General features: G+C 47.9%; 1 protein-coding gene across 1 annotated transcript in view; it reads left to right on the top strand.

The window, feature by feature from the left end:
- LOC119958180 (extended synaptotagmin-1-like) overlaps positions 1–17,006 on the top strand; it is a 165,262-nt gene that overhangs the window by 78,222 nt on the left and 70,034 nt on the right. Inside the window, 2 exon segments of the mRNA XM_038786528.1 lie at positions 6,231–6,365; positions 14,451–14,524. Coding sequence (XP_038642456.1) covers positions 6,231–6,365; positions 14,451–14,524 — 209 coding nt within the window.

Here is a 17,006-nt window from a genome sequence, read left to right as displayed (position 1 = left end):
GGAGCACCCGGAGGAAACCCACGCACACACAGGGAGGACGTGCAGACTCCACACAGACAGTGACCCAGCCGGGAATCAAACCTGGGACCCTGGAGCTGTGAAGCATTGATGCTAACCACCATGCTACCGTGAGGCCCCAAATTAGATGAGTAAATGAGAATTTCTCCCCGGACCACTGCCTTCAGTGCTTCCCAAAAAATGCCCGGCCACACCTCCCCATTCTGATTGAACTCCACATAATCCCTAAATGCCAACAACCCCGAGTCAAACCTCCACCCCGGCCTCTGCTCTCGTCCCGTACTGAACCGAATATCCAGCCAGTGGGGTGCATGGTCTGAGATAACTATCCCCGTATACTCTGCCCCCTCCACCCCACCCAAAATCCCCCCTCACTACAAAGTAATCAGTCCTCGAATACACCTTATAGACGTGTGAAAAGAAGGAATACTCCCTTCCTCCTGGGTTCTGAAAGCTCCATGGATCCACCATACCCTACCCTTAAAATCGCCACTCCCCTCCATTTCAAATCAAACCCCGAGTGAAAAACCTGCCCGACCCACCCCTTCCTTAACCTAACCTGGTCCTTCACACGGAGGTGTGTCTCCTGCAAAAAGACAACCCCCGCTTTCAAGCTTCTGAGGTGCATGAACACCCGCGACCTTTTAACCGGCCCATTCAGTCCCCGGATGTTCCACGTTACCAACCTTACCGGAGCCTTGCACCTCCAATCCCCTCTACCGTCCGTCATCTTCCCCACTGAACTCCTGTCCCTTTAATTCCACTCTGTACCTCGCCCATCCAAGATGGCCCCTTTCTTCGCCCTTGACCATGTCATCTCTCACCCCCTGCCGCGTCGCAGAAACCACCCCCCCCGGCCACCCCTCTTGGCCTTCTCCCCCACTACTTCTGTTCACCAGCATAACCTGCTGGCACAGCTGCCCCTGCCCAAAGTCACATGCTAATGACCTCTCCCTCCCTCACCGCCCCCCCCTCAGGTCAGCTCAAAGAAGAAGGCCTCTGTCATGTTAGGTACACTGGTCTAACACTGGCTGCAACTTAGATCAGAAAGATACTCCAGACCTTGAAGTTAGTTCAATCAGGTTTATTGAACTAATAGCACAGTTCGCTGAGAGTTTGACTCTCTGCTAACTTAACTGTGGTTACTCTATCTGACTGAACCAGACTAGCTCTTTTCCACGTGGTGGGGGTGTGAGATTGTAACAACACCCTTGACTGACTCTCCAGATGTTCATCAGTGGAAAGAGGCGGAGTGTGAGCGCCTTGTGTCTTTTATAGTCAGATCCCACCCCTGAGTGTCCTGCCTGCTTATTGGTCATGTCCTGTTCTCTGTGTCCATTAGCTGCTTGTCTGTATATCATCGTGTGTGTCGGTATATCATGACAGCCTCCTGCGGGTCTTACCCTCCCCCACCCAAACAAGGACTTCTCCTGAACTCCAGGTAGCCTTCTCTAAAGCAAACAAATAGATGTTAAACACAAACAGTCCCATAAAACAGGAGGGGGGAATGGGAACATCCATCCCCACAAACCTTTCACCCCTACAACTCCTTACAATCTCAACATTGAACAGAAACCCCCTCCCCCCGCCACAAAAAAAGGCAAAAATCCCACAATCCCTGCACCCACTTCAGACATGCTCCCGACCATTACATAGTGCCAGCACCCCGGTTCCCAAGCATTGTACACTCAGTTCTCCCCCAGTTTATGCTCCTTCATGAAGTCTTCGGCCGCTTCTGGGGTCTCGAAATAATACTCCCGGCCTCCGAACGTCACCCATAATTTCGCCGGGTAGAGCACCCCAAACCTGATCTGCCGCCGGAACAGCACCACCTTGGCCTTGTTGAAACCTGCCCGCCGTTTTGCCAACTCGGCTCCGATGTCCTGATAAATCCAGATGTTATTTCCCTCCCAGTCGCAGCTACGCTTTGCCCTGGGCCACCGTAGAATTTTCTCTTTCTCCACAAATTTATGGAGTCTCACGATCACCGCCCGCGGCGGCTTCCCAGCTCTAGGCTTTTGCCTCAGAGACCTATGAGCTCGGTCCACTTCAGATGCCTTATCCAGCACCCCTTCTGCCACCAGTCCCTCCAGCATCCTCGAGACGTACCTCGTGGCACTCACACCTTCCACTCCTTTGGGCAGGCCCACTATTCACAGGTTCTGTCTTCTCGAGGTATTCTCCTGCTCCTCCACCTTTGCCCTCTGTTTTACAGAGGTCTCCTAGGAGCCCCACCTCCGCCTCCAGAGCCACCACATGATCGCTGTGGTCCGAAATCATTCCTTCAATCTCCCGAATCTGTGACCCCTGCACCTCCAAACACCTCTCCATCCGCTCCAAAGTACTCCAGGGGTGCCACAGCTTCTGCAATGGCCTTTGCATGATCCTCATGCATTTCTTTCCCCTGTTTATGGAATTCCTCCTTGATAAAAGTCATCAGTTCCTGTATCTGGGGCCTTACAGCTTGCCCCTCCCCTGCCTGCATGCTGGAAGAGACTGTCTGTGAAGCACAAGACTGTTTCAACTTTCCAGCTAAACCTCTGTTTTCTGTTGGGTCCGGTGATCAGAAGACATACCATTCCAGGGGTAAACTACTCCTCTAACATTCACCTATGCCTTTTCATCAGAATTCCACCCGGATCTGGGTAAAAAGAGCCCTTTTCTGTGACTTTGAACAGGAACAGCCCTTTGTGACCAATCACTTCATGGTCACAAGCGGAAGTCTGCCCTGTGAGAGTTCTTCACGCTTCACATGGATAGCCTTCGTCCTGCGCATGGTCCAGCACGTAGCCCCATTCTACTGTCTCTCACTTCAGGATCATGGCATTATTCCATGAAGTCCAGTGCACTTTGCTTCATTATGTGTGATAAGGAGGGTTAACAATTCTCCATGTGCGGTCTCACAAAGGCTGCAGTTAACTGCATAAACATACCGTTCCCGACGGCATTGGGCGTGTGCTATGTCTCTTCAGGAACCTGGCGTGGCGGCTGCGGACTGAGTCAAAATGGCAGCCCAGTAGCGGGAATCCCTTGTATTCCTTGCCATACATAAATGTGCCTGGGACAAGAAGTCAGAGCCGTGGGTCAGGACGTGCAAAGCTTGGGGTACACTGTGCGGTCAATGGCTGAGGCTCAGGACAGGGGAGCCCAGTCACAGGCAGACATGTCCCGGTCCCACATGGACATTGCTGCAGCGCTCTAGAGTTTAGCCCAGTCATAGAAGGACATGACTGAGACAGTGAGGGACATGTCTCACTTGCTGAAGGAAGTGTCCCAGTCTCCGTCCTCCATGGCTGAGGGCATCGCGGCCGTGGCTCAGACGAGGGTGGTCCCCAGGATTGGCAGTGCCAGGAGATGGTGGAGCCTCCCAAGCTCATTCTAGCTTCCCCTTTGTCCCATGGAGTAACCCGGGGGCCAGCGAGCACCCAGAGGAGGAACTGATGAGCCTATGCTGGTGCCTTCCGCAGGGGCAATGCTGGAGCACCTCAGCCCTTCTAAATCCCCTCCAACTACACTCAAGAAGCTTGACACCATTCAGGACAAAGCAACCTTGATTGGCACCCCATTCACAAATATGCCCTCCCTCTACCAGCCATGTGTACCATCTTCAGGATGTACTGCAGGTCGGTTTAACTAAGGCTCCAAACCCATGACTGCTACCATCTAGAAGGAGAGCAGTAGATACATGGGAATGTCACCAATGGAAGATCCGCTCCATCCTGACTTGCAAATTGATTGCCCATTCCTTCACTGTTGATGGACCACATGGACTACAGCGGTTCAAGGTGGTGGCTCACTACCACCTTCTCGAGAGGCAATTAGGGATGGTCAATAGATGCTCGCAGAGCCAATGGCGCTCACATCATGTTAATGAATAAAACAAAAACCTCCGCTGCAACCTCCACCTAGGCTGCCTTTTTCAGGGAAGGACTTCCTGCTACCAAGTGTGAGAAACATCACCTCCCACCCTTCCTGGGATGTCTGGATCTGCACCTGCAGAGAGTCTTTACTTAACTGTGCAGCCTTGTGTTGTCTGCTCTGAGGCATTCTGGTTAAGTGTTGAATCTTGAACAACAGATGCTCCTGGCTTGCAGTGAATGAATGGCTGACTGGGTGCCTATTAAATATGATGCTAGGACCTTCAAGCCCATGAGGTAAGGGCTGCCTGTGCAGCATGATTTGTTGTGCAACTCATGCATGCATATGTAATAAGCTGAACAGAGGTTGCAGCGGAGTCCCCTCCAAGCAGAAATAACTTATTTCCAAACCACCTATCCAACTTCTACTCCAGAATGGAAGATACAACTCTTGATATGTCCTTCAAATAAATGATCAGAATAAAGAATGATAAGAGTCTTGCAAAAGGATTAGAGGTTTTTACACAGACCAATGAAGTAATGAGAAACTAAAAGGTACAAGTCTTTAAAACAATTGAACAACACCAAAATTAGGAGGTTCTGTTTGTGGTGATATGCATCACTGTAAATATACAAGGGGTTAATATAAATACACGTAGACTAGCTAGACACTAGAGGGAACACTAGAGACATGACACACACACATTCAACCAATAGGTCAGTAAGATGGGACACAACCAATGGGCATTCATGATACACACATAGGTGACACTACCACAGGAGGGCATTGTACCAACCCATATATAAGGACACAGCACACATGATCTTCCTTTTTCCAGTGGAGACACTCTGTGTGTACACAGGGTTGATTTGAAATACATCACACCCACCACCTGGATTGTAGCAGACTGGTTCGTCAGTCTGAGTAGCTATAGTAGGATTAACAGGAGAGTTGAATCCAAGTAGGAGAATTGTTAACAGTTTAAATAAACGTGTTAAAGCTATCTCCAAGTCTGAACCTTCCTTTGTCAGAGTGCACATCAAGGAAGCAGCTTATAGGGCAGCATGGTGGCGCAGTGGTTAGCATTGCTGCCTATGGCACTGAGGACCCAGGTTCGAATCCTGGCCCTGGGTCACTGTCCGTGTGGAGTTTGCACATTCTCCCTGTGTCTGCGTGGGTTTCACCCCCACAACCCAAAGATGTGCAGGGTAGGTGGATTGGCCGCGCTAAATTGCCCCTTAATTGGAAAAAAATAATTGGGTACTCTAATTTTTTTTTAAAAAAGAAAAGAAGGAAGCAGCTTATGCTACGTCAAGAGCATGACAAAACACTGTTTATATTTTTTTCCTGTTAATTAATTGCATTAAGCAAATACTCCAGTTTGCAGTGTGATTTGGTTTGGGTGTGGTGCAGGGGAAACGGTCTATTTGTACAAAAACATATATTTAGTATGCTTATTATGTTTTAAACACTACTCTGAGCACTCTCTTCAACTTGGGAGGCCAAGGCTGCCCAGGACACACACGCCTGTTAAATTCCTGTGTCATGGTTACCCTGTGTAAACCTGACAACCACCTCCACAGTAGGGAAGTCGCAGCTCTTGATTCTTGTTGTTTTCCACTAGATATTTTCTTTGGGCTTAGTGCTGCAGTCCATTCCTATAAGTTTTTACCCACTCCATGTTGCATTGCTACTATGTTCCGAGTGTCCATATGTGGTCATATTGCTTCCTTCACTTCTTCAGTATGCAGGAGAATGAACAGTTTACCAGGCTCAGGCTATAAGATAGCAGACACATTATTGAACAATAAATGGGTAAATGAACAGTACTGAATACTACAATAGTTGCAAACTTGACTATTTGCCACATACCATCAAACTTAAAGGTGCTCAGCCTGTATTAAAATGCAGTACACCTGTATAAGACTGACCCAAGCATGCTCCATTTCTGACAGGAAAATTGGGTTAACATTGGGGCTTCAATTCTTGGCTACTCTACTCTAGTTAAGATGATTGAATTGTATCTGAAATTACTCATACAGCAAGTGGCTAATGTCTGCTTAGGAAAGGGCTGACCAGGTGTCTGCCGCCTCCCCCCCCCCCCCCAACACAAATCAGAGAGGGGAGTAAATTTGGAGGGCACATTTTCATGGGATTGGTCTTGCATGTTGCTGAGCAACCAGTTACTGAGCAATATGGAGTTCTAAAACAACTGGGAGGATGCACAGAATAAGTTTAAAGAAAGCAAACAATGTTTAACAAAAACATCATGTTGCCTGGAGCTAGGTGCGATTTTTAGGTCCAAGAGTCAATTCACAAATGCGCTATCTAATAGAAAGTCTCTTTATCGGTAGGTTTTGCAGCAAGCATGGCCATTTGTTGGTCAGTACCTGGAGAAGCTGTTGGTGAACTCGATTGCTCCCATAATTCGAAGTTCAAACAACCATCTGCAGACCTTCGCCTTCACAAAAGTCAGCTTTGGAGTAAAGGTAATTCCGTATCTATGCAAGTGGTGTTTCACTAATGAGAGTTAATTTGCACGTTGTTTAAGTCTGTGATTTTTTTTTTCCTCCGTGTTTAATATAGTGAATCCCACAGGTACATCAAAAGAACAACTGAGTGCCAGCCTTTTTGCTTCATCTTCCCCTGATTTTATCTCCCAGAAGGCTCTCGGTCGCTAAGTACAGTTCCATTCACAGCCTTGTGTACCTTGCTCAAACAGCAGTTCTTCTTTGCCATGAGTGCTGGCAGGCTACTTGACTGCAGAATCCAAACTTGTCCTCATTTAACAACATGTTTACCCTTCCAAATGTGCATTGTGTATGAAGAGAACATTCTGAACTGTGTAACTGTTAAAACGCCTGGTCAGCTCTCAACAGTGGCTAAGGGACTGAACCAGAGTAATAACTTATGGGGTTTTTTGGAAATTTTTTATTGGAGATATTTTCAAATATATACAGAACAGAAATGAACAAACAAGTTAGTCATGCACAATTGCCACTGTTCCCCCTTCCCACCCCCTCCTTTTACACCAGCCCCCCAAACAGAACAGACCAAACCGCCCCGCCCCCCTTTTGACATGTTAGTGTCCCTTAAAGAAGTCAATGATGAACAGCCTCCACCTTTGGAGAATCCCTCTTCTGGCAAACTTCATTTTTTCTGGGTGGAGGAACTCTGGCAAGTCGCCCACCCATGTCTCCTGCTTTCGGCAGCTCCGGGTCCCACCAGCCCAACAAGGTCCGCCTCCAGCCTGTCAGGGAGGCAAAGGCTACCATATCAGCCTCTTTCCCTGCCTGCACTCCTGAATCCTCTGACACCCCAAAAATTGCTACCCACAGGCTCAATGCCACTTCCAGTCCCAAGATCATTGACATTATGTTCACGAACTCTTTCCAGAACCCCTCCAACTTTGGACATGCCCAAAACATATGGACATGGTTTGCTGGACACCTGGCACACTGCCCACACCTATCTTCCACCCCTGGCAAAAAAATCTCACTGTCACCTATGCACCACCTTAAACTGTATGAGACTCGGTCTTGCACACGGCGAGGACGAGTTTATCCTCCGCAACACCACATTCCACATCCTGCCTTGCATCGCCCCTCCCAACTCTACCTCCCACTTGCTGCATACCTTCTCCACTGTGGAGACCTCCCTCCCCATATATATCTGACAGCTTGCCCCGCCTATCTCATCCTCGGACAGCAGCTCGTCCTGTAGCGCTGTAGGCAGCAGCTGCGGGAATGAACCAAACTCCTTCCTCAAAAAGTCAATCACCTGCAGGTACCTGAGCCCATTCCCCTTCGGCAGCAAGTACATCTCCTCAAGCTCCTCCAAAAGTAAGTAGGGTGCTCTTTCCAAGGGTCGGTGCAGACTCGATGGGCCGAATGGCCTCCTTCTGCATTGTAAATTCTATGAAAATCGGAGATTCGGAAACATGAACAAAAGGTTATCCATTACTGTCTGGACCCTTCGAGGCAATAGCAACACATTCCACCCCTTAAAGTCCTCTTTCATCCTCGCCAAATAGAGTTTAGGCTACGGCCAACGAGTGAGGCGGTGGGACATTGCACAGGGCGAGAGGGGACGTGTATGAGTATGGGGAGATTGCAAGCAGGATGCTTGCGTATCAGTTGAGGAGGCAGGCACGATCGCGGGATACTCGCTCCCAACCACCCCCACCAACAGTGCCTTTCCAGGATGAAAAAAAATAAATCCGGGAATACCCCCCTGTGAACATGTGGGGAAAAAATGAAAATTCCTTCGACCTCGGCCTCTCAAACCTCCATTCGCTCCATAAATCCCAGTAACTCCTTTGCCATTGCCGGCACCCTCCTCATCGACCAAGGACAAATCTGTCCAGCCTCTGATCCAACACCGTATTAAAATCCCACCCCCACCGTGATCAGCCAGTGCGTGTCCAGACCTGGGATCTTTGCCAGGACCCGCCTCATATTTAGCCTCGTATGTTCCACCACCTTCAAACGAGTCTCTTTGAAAAACACAACATCCGCCTTCAGACTCCTCAAATGCGCGAACACGCAAAACCTCTTAACCAGCCCATTTAATCTCCCAGGTCCACGCCCCGTGCCCTCCTAGGGCCTCCCCAAGATGTCCGCCAGCACCCTTTAAGCAACTGCGCCACACCAACCCGGTCCACGACAGCAAACTGCCCCACCCCACCAGAGAACGAGCAAGAACCCCTCCCCCACTTCATCCCGTTAACTAGCCTATCCACTAGCATGGTGGCCCACCTCCCCCAATTCCTCGCATCTGCTCCTCCACCTTTCCATTTATACTCCGCTTCCTTTGGCACTCTGCCACCAGTGTAATCCTTGCCTCCAACAAGGCCAACCGGTCATCAGGGTCCGTCACCAACTCTTCCACTTTTTGGAGCGACATATGTTTGACTCCAGCCTCTGCTCAGCGCTCTCAATGGCTGCCTGAATTGGATCAGCCACCATAGCCAGGTCTTTACATAGAATTTACAGTGCAGAAGGAGGCCATTCGGCCCATCGAGTCTGCACCGGCTCCTGGAAAGAGCACCCTACCCAAGGTTAACACCTCCACCCTATCCCCATAATCCAGCAACCCCACCCAACACTAAGGGCAATTTTGGGCACTAAGGGCAATTTATCATGGCCAATCCACCTAACTTGCACATCTTTGGACTTCTGAAGCCTCCTGCCTTTGCTGCCGGAACTTGACCGTTAAAAACTCCACAACTGTTTGGTGGTCCACTGAGCGGTCAACATCGCCACAGAACTCTCTGCCATCTTTCTTCCTGTCACACTCCTGGTCTGACTGTTGCCCCTTTACAGTTGCACTCCTTGTTTGCACACCCGAAGGAGAATCTTTAGCTCTATCTGTTCCTGTACTTTGTAACAGCAATCACCCCCCCCCCCGTGTAACAAGGACCAAACCATTCCGCCTCGAGCACGAGCCACCAAATGTGTGACCACTCACTACATGGCTTACCCCGTAAGTCTCAAAGGTTAAGACGGTGCGGAAAGATTGATTCGTTCTGGGAGTGATGATATAAGAAATAGGGCTTGGTTATTTTAAAAAAAAAACTTTCTTAAAAAAACAAAACAAAATAAACTTCAACCCTAACAATAACACATTACATGCAGTTTCTTAACCTTGACACACTAGTTCCCATTAAACACCACTTTAAATAAACATGCTGCTCTCATTCCATTTGCACCGAGAGCAATGGCAATACTTGCATTTAGGAAGTAGAACCACACACACTGTTCCAAGCGTCCATGTCCATCTCCCTGATCTTATAGAAAGTTAAGGACCCAGAGCAGTGTGGATCGTACTGCCTGATATCGCTGCTGAATATTGACGCTAAGTTGTTGGTGAAGGGGCGAGCAACGTGAATTGAGGGACTGTGTGCCGGACGTGATAGGGGAGGACCAGATGGAATTTGTGAAGGGAAGGCAGTCGTCGGCGAATGTGCGCAGGCTGCTTAATGTTATTACGATGCCCTCAGAGGGGCAGGAGGTAGAAGTAATGGTGGCATTGGACACAGAGAAGGCCTTGATCAGGTGGAGTGGGCTGGAGATGGTGGGGTGGTACTGGTTTGGGCAGGCGTTTGTGGATTGGGTTCTGCTGTTGTCCAGGGTGCCGGGACAAGTGTTCGAATGAACCGGATGAGTTTGGTTTACATCGTGGGATGAGATGGGGGTTCCCGCGCTCCCCATTGCTGTTTGCCTTGGCAGTAGCACTTAAGGAGTTGAGGGATTGAGTCGGGGGGGGGGGGGGGGGGGGTGCTGCTGCCGAGCATAGAGTTTCGCTATATGGGAACAACTTATTATATCACAGATAGCATTGGAAGGATTATGGGGATTTTGAGGGAATTATAGTGAGAAGAAAAACCATTATCCCAGTGGAAGAGGTGATACAGAGTGTTCAGCCTGTTCGGAAGCTGGTCGATAAACAACTACCAGAACTTTTAACGGATTTTATTTGTGAGAGTAAGGTTTACTCGTGTGTACAAGGTGGAGTAGGTAAGGAGATTAAGATCTTGAAGGATACAAGAGCAAGTCGATCTTTAATGGTGAGAGATAAGGAGATGCGCGGTTTGGAAGGCTGGTTGTCGGAAAGGTGGTAATATGTGGAATTAGTGGTGAGAGCAGTAGTGTGCCACTATTTAAGGTTAGAGAGTCTGCTGATAAGTGGTGAAGTGGTAGTAGGAATAATAGACTAAATACCATTGCCAGATTTATCCAGGGTAATGATATAGCTGAATCATTGGTGGGAGTGCAGCCAAATGTGGTTGAAAAGCCAATGGAAAATCAAGCAAGAGATGTGGCAAGTATATCCGGGAGTGTTTCCTGATTGTGGTAACCCGATCACAAAGCCACAGGCTGAGACAGGAGGAAGAGAATTTAGGGAGGATGAGATTGAATTGTCAGAAACTATGTTTGATCAGATAGCTAGTCAAGACAAAGAGCAGGTGATAGAACATAGAAAAATACAGCACAGAACAGGCCCTTCGGCCCACAATGTTGTGTCGAACTTTTATCCTAAGTAATCTACACCCCATCATTCTACTGTAATCCATGTACCTATCCAATAGCTGCTTGAAAGTCCCTAATGTTTCCGACTCAACTACTTCCACAGGCAGTGCATTCCATGCCCCCACTACTCTCTGGGTAAATAACCTACCTCTGACATTCTCCTCCCCCCCCCCCCAATATCTTCCACCATTCATCTTAAATTTATGTCCCCTTGTAATGGTTTGTTCCACTCGGGGGGAAAAGTCTCTGACTGTCTACTCTATCTATTCCCCTGATCATATTATAAACCTCTATCAAGTCTCCCCTCATCCTTCTCCGTTGTAATGAGAAAAGGCCTAGCACCCTCAACCTTTCCTCGTAAGACCTACTCTCCATTTCAGGCAACATCCTGGTAAATCTCCTTTGCACCTTTTCCAAAGCGACCAGAACAGCACACAGTACTCCAAATGTGGCCTTACCAAGGTTTTGTACAACTGCATCATCACCTCACGGCTCTTAAATTCAATCCCTCTGCTAATGAACGCTAGCACACCATAGGCCTTCTTCACAGCTCTATCCACTTGAGTGGCAACTTTCAAAGATCTATGAACATAGACCCCAAGATCTCTCTGCTCCTCCACATTGCCAAGAACCCTACCATTAACCCTGTATTCCGCATTCATATTTGTCCTTCCAAAATGGACACCCTCACACTTTTCAGGGTTAAACTCCATCTGCCACTTCTCAGCCCAGCTCTGCATTCTATCTATGTCTCTTTGCAGCTGACAATAGCCCTCCTCACTATCCACAACTCCACCAATCTTCGTATCATCTGCAAATTTACTGACCCACCCTTCAACTCCCTCATCCAAGTCATTAATGAAAATCACAAACAGATGAATTGTCAGGAACTATGTTTGATCAGGTAGTTTTTAAAACATATTTTTATTAAAGATTTAAATATCAGAACACCAGAACATCAACCTGAACAAACAGCCACAAATCCCCACCTTCGGCAGCACCGGATCCCGGCAACACAACAAATGCTGTCTCCGGGCTATCGGGGAGGCCATCGGCCCACTGACTAATCCTTTTTTACCAAGTCCTTCACAGTACTATCTATGCTTAAACCACCAACACTGACTTCACATGTCCAGCTTTATTACAATGAAAACACTTCCATTTTTTGTCTCGCTATCACTACAATTAGTTTATGTTTTACTCTGAGGCACACTCTCCTTAACATCACCACCTATACCTCCTCACATATTTCCAAGTCTCGTGTCCCTATCTTCGCAGATTGAAATTAATGTCTGACACTAAACATGAACCAATTAAAATTGTCAGCCATGTCTGCAGCCTGTCTAGCTGTTTTATCTCTTTACTCACTAATGCGGGAAATGAATCTTAAATTCCTTCAAAATAATTATTTCCCGAAGTGCCTCATATATCATTGGTTCACTTTTCGTGCCCTTGTCCACCTATTAAAGTTAGCTTGTTTCTTTCGAATTCTATATAGGTCTGACCCAGTTCTTTTCTTAGATTTCTAAACTTGTCTGTAGGCTTCTGGCACTAGTTCGTAGGGACTTAATATGGCTTCCTTCACCACATCATAATCCCCAGATATCTCCTCTGATAGTGAGGCAAACAAATCACTAGCACTACCTACCAACTTGGTTTGAACCAACATCACCCACATGATCTTTGGTCAATTCAATTGTTAACCTACTTTCTCAAAGGATAATGAAGTACACTCAACATTGTTCTCATTGAATCTTGGCACGGCTTGCATATATTTAAACATCCTCCCTACTAAATCTTTGACTAGTGGGTATTTCTTCTTCCCCTAAAAACCTCCTGCCTTTGCCTCCAACTTTAAGTTGTTGCTCTCCTTGCAGTGTCAGTTTTTGAAGTTCAAATTCTCTCTCCTTCGCTTCCGCCATGGCCAATCTCTCTCTCTTCCTTTGCTAAACTTTCCCTATTTCAATCTTATTCTTTTCCATTTCTCTTTTTCTTTGGCTTCATTTCCCAACTCCATTTCTCAGTTTTTGCTGCATTTCCAATTCTTTCATTTTTAATTGGATTCAAGCTCATTCTAAAGGGTTAGACTGTGTTACTGGTAAGTTTAAATATAGAGCTATGGTTTGTATTATCTCTGCCTTCTTTGCCCCTTTTGGCAGGGCTAACTACTTTTTCTCTGCCAAACTCAACAGCTTTCCTTTCGATTCCCCTTTTAAATCTTCCCGAGTGATTTCCTCCACCCCCAGGACATCTTTTGCGACCTTAACAATAACAGATTGCATGCAGTTTATTACCCTTAACACACTTAATTAATTTTTTACAAGGGGCAATTTAGCGTCGCCAATCCACCTACTTGGGTTGTGGGGGCGAAACCCACACAAACACGGGGAGAATGTGCAAACTCCAGACGGACAGTGACCCAGAGCCAGGATCTAACCTGGGATCTCGGCGCACTGAGGCAGCAGGGCTAACCCACTGTGCCACCGTGCTGCCCCCCACTTTAAATAAACATGCAACTCTTGTTCCGCTTACACAGAGAGCAAAGGCAATACTTGCATTTAGGAAGCAATTTTTCTTCTGTTGGGGACATTCGTTCTAAACCCTTTTTAAAAGCCTGCCTCGGGGGCAACTTTCATAACCTCTCTTGGTCGATTTCCAAAGTCTTCCCATCTGTAACTTTCATAACCTCTCTTGGTCGATTTCCTCATAGCGCCAGGGACGCGGATTCAATTCCGACCTTGGGTGACTGTGTGGAGTTTGCACATTCGCCCTGTGTCCGTGTGAGTTTCCTCCGGGTGCTCAGATTTCCTCCCGCGGCCCAAAGATGTGCAGATTAGGTAGTTGGGCATGATCAATGGGTGTGCATCTAGGCAATGAGTGTTGATGATTTTATTTTGATTATCAGGACCATGACAGCTGAAGCCGACCCAGTCTTCACTTGATGTTTACACGCAAACACTTTTTTCAGCAGGAATCACTGGATAGCATAATCCTGGTCAACCGAGAACATAGACTTTACAGTGCAGAAGGAGGCCATTCGGCCCAACAAGTCTGCACCAGCCCTTGTAAAGAGTGCCCCACTTAAGCTCCACCCTCTCCCAGTAACCCCACTGGACACTAAGGGCAATTTAGCATGGCCAATCCACCTAATCTGCACATTTTTGGATGGTGGGAGGAAACCCACGCAGACACTGGGAGAACGTGCAGACTCCACACAGACAGTGACCCAAGCCGGGAATCGAACCTGGGACCCTGGCACTGTGAAACAACCGTGCTAACCACTGTGCTGTGCTGCCCTAATGTAGGGCATTGTGACCAATCCTTGTCCCAGTGGAAGCAGCTAACTCAGCAGTGACCATGGAATGAATCTGGGACTTTCAGCTGTTCCTTTAAATTTGAGGTGCCAACAAGAGAGCTTTTGCTAAGTAGCAGGAGTACTATGGACCAAAGTAGCTGAACTAGGTTCCAAATATATCAAAGAAATGCTAGATGTTCAGGTCTGTGTTGCTGGAGAACTGATCATGCCTCTGAAATGTCTTTCAGCCTCTGAAGGTTCATGGAGTACAGGTGCATACAGGTACAGACAAACGGCAGGTCACGCTTGACCTGCATATCAGGTAACTGACTCACTGTTCATCTCCACTTTCTGCTTAAACTCCCAAGATCAGAGCTCCTTTCATGTAGAAGCACATGCTATGCTGGCTGTCATATTTATAATTTATTTGCCTGTTCCTGCTTGAAATATTGATCTAGTGCATTTCTCTGTCCTTCTAATGTTGATACTTTGTTTTCCTAGTCCTTCCCGACTGCCTTCTGAAAAACAGGCGTATTGGTGAAATGAGGTTATCCCTATTTTAAAAACTTCTAGGCCTCTGCCAATGTTGCTAGGGGAGGTAGAAGGATAGTCAGGAGAGACTTGCCTGTCCAACCTCTCTCCCAACCTGTTTTTAGACCAGGGATTCGCTGCCTGGGGAAGTGAGGGCTATGAAATCCCTGCTGATTTCATCCAGCAGAGGGCAGCAGAGCAGATTACTGATCAGCTGTTCTGGGGGAATTTGCATACGTGCAGTGCGGTCAGCCTAAGTTGAAGGTGGTTTGTGGAGGGGCTGTTGGCAAGTGACAGTTAAACCCAAAACACTTTGTGAGTGTTTCCCACCCTACCTCCTCCTCTAACCAACCCCCCCACCCCACGGTGGTTGGGAAGCGGGAGCAGGGGCCTGTCGTGAAGGTGAGTGAGTGCCTTTAAATTTGCTTAACTTTCAGCGGGAGCAGGGTTTGAGGTAATATCAGGTAAGCTCTTCTTTTTCTTCTTTTTGTTTTTTTTTTAAATCTAGAGGTGATGTCAGGGAAGGCAGTACAATGCTCCTCCTGCAGAATGTTTGAGGTGAGGGACGCCGTCAGTGTCCCTGCTGATTTCATCTGTGGGAAGTACACCCAACTCCAGCTCCTCAAAAACCGTGTTAGGGACCTGGAGCTTGAGCTGGATGAACTTCGGATCATTCGGGAGGCAGAGGGGGTCATAGATAGGAGCTTCAGAGAAGTAGTTACACCAAAGACTGGAGATAGATGGGTAACTGTAAGAGGGACTGGGAAGAAGCAGTCAGTGCAGGGACCCCCTGCGGTCGTTCCCCTGAGTAACAAGTATACCGTTTTGGATACTTGTGGGGGGGACGACTTACCAGGGGTAAGCCATGGGGTACTGGCCTCTGGCACGGAGTCTGTCCCTGTTGCTCAGAAGGGAAGGGGGGAAAGGAGTAGAACATTAGTAATTGGGGACTCAATAGTCAGGGGCACAGATAGGAGATTTTGTGGGAGCGAGAGAGACTCACGTTTGGTATGTTGCCTCCCAGGTGCAAGGGTAAGTGATGTCTCGGATCGTGTTTTCCGGGTCCTTAAGGGGGAGGGGGAGCAGCCCCAAGTCGTAGTCCACATTGGCACTAACGACATAGGTAGGAAAGGGGACAAGGATGTCAGGCAGGCCTTTAGGGAGCTAGGATGGAAGCTCAGAGCGAGAACAAACAGAGTTGTTATCTCTGGGTTGTTGCCCGTGCCACGTGATAGTGAGATGAGGAATAGGGAGAGAGAGCAATTAAACACGTGGCTACAGGGATGGTGCAGGCGGGAGGGATTCAGATTTCTGGATAACTGGGGCTCTTTCTGGGGAAGGTGGGACCTCTATAGACAGGATGGCCTACATCTGAACCTGAGGGGCACCAATATCCTGGGGGGGAGATTTGTTAGTGCTCTTTGGGGGGGTTTAAACTAATTCAGCAGGGGCATGGGAACTTGGATTGTAGTTTTGGGGTACGGGAGATTGAGAGTATAGAGGTCAGGAGCACAGATTTGACTTCGCAGGAGGGTGCCAGTGTTCAGGTAGGTGGTTTGAAGTGTGTCTACTTCAATGCCAGGAGTATACGAAATAAGGTAGGGGAACTGGCAGCATGGGTTGGTACCTGGGACTTCGACGTTGTGGCCATTTCAGAGACATGGATAGAGCAGGGACAGGAATGGTTGTTGCAGGTTCCGGGGTTTAGGTGTTTTAGTAAGCTCAGAGAAGGGGGCAAAAGAGGGGGAGGTGTGGCGCTGCTAGTCAAGGACAGTATTACGGTGGCGGAAAGGATGCTAGATGGGGGACTCTTCTTCTGAGGTAGTATGGGCTGAGGTTAGAAACAGGAAAGGAGAGGTCACCCTGTTGGGAGTTTTCTATAGGCCACCTAATAGTTCTAGGGATGTAGAGGAAAGGATGGCGAAGATGATTCTGGAAAAGAGCGAATGTAACAGGGTAGTTGTTATGGGAGACTTTAACTTTCCAAATATTGACTGGAAAAGATATAGTTCGAGTACATTAGATGGGTCGTTCTTTGTACAATGTGTGCAGGAGGGTTTCCTGACACAATATGTTGACAGGCCAACAAGAGGCGAGGCCACATTGGATTTGGTTTTGGGTAATGAACCAGGCCAGGTGTTAGATCTGGAGGTAGGTGAGCACTTTGGAAACAGTGACCACAATTCGGTGACCTTTACGTTAGTGATGGAAAGGGATAAGTATACCCCGCAGGGCAAGAGTTATAGCTGGGGGAAGGGCAATTATGATGCCAT

Source organism: Scyliorhinus canicula, chromosome 28 (assembly GCF_902713615.1).
Source record: "Scyliorhinus canicula chromosome 28, sScyCan1.1, whole genome shotgun sequence".
In the NCBI taxonomy this organism is placed as follows: domain Eukaryota; kingdom Metazoa; phylum Chordata; class Chondrichthyes; order Carcharhiniformes; family Scyliorhinidae; genus Scyliorhinus; species Scyliorhinus canicula.
The sequence above is the reverse complement of the archived record's forward strand: the minus strand, read 5'-3'. Positions and strand labels throughout refer to the sequence as shown.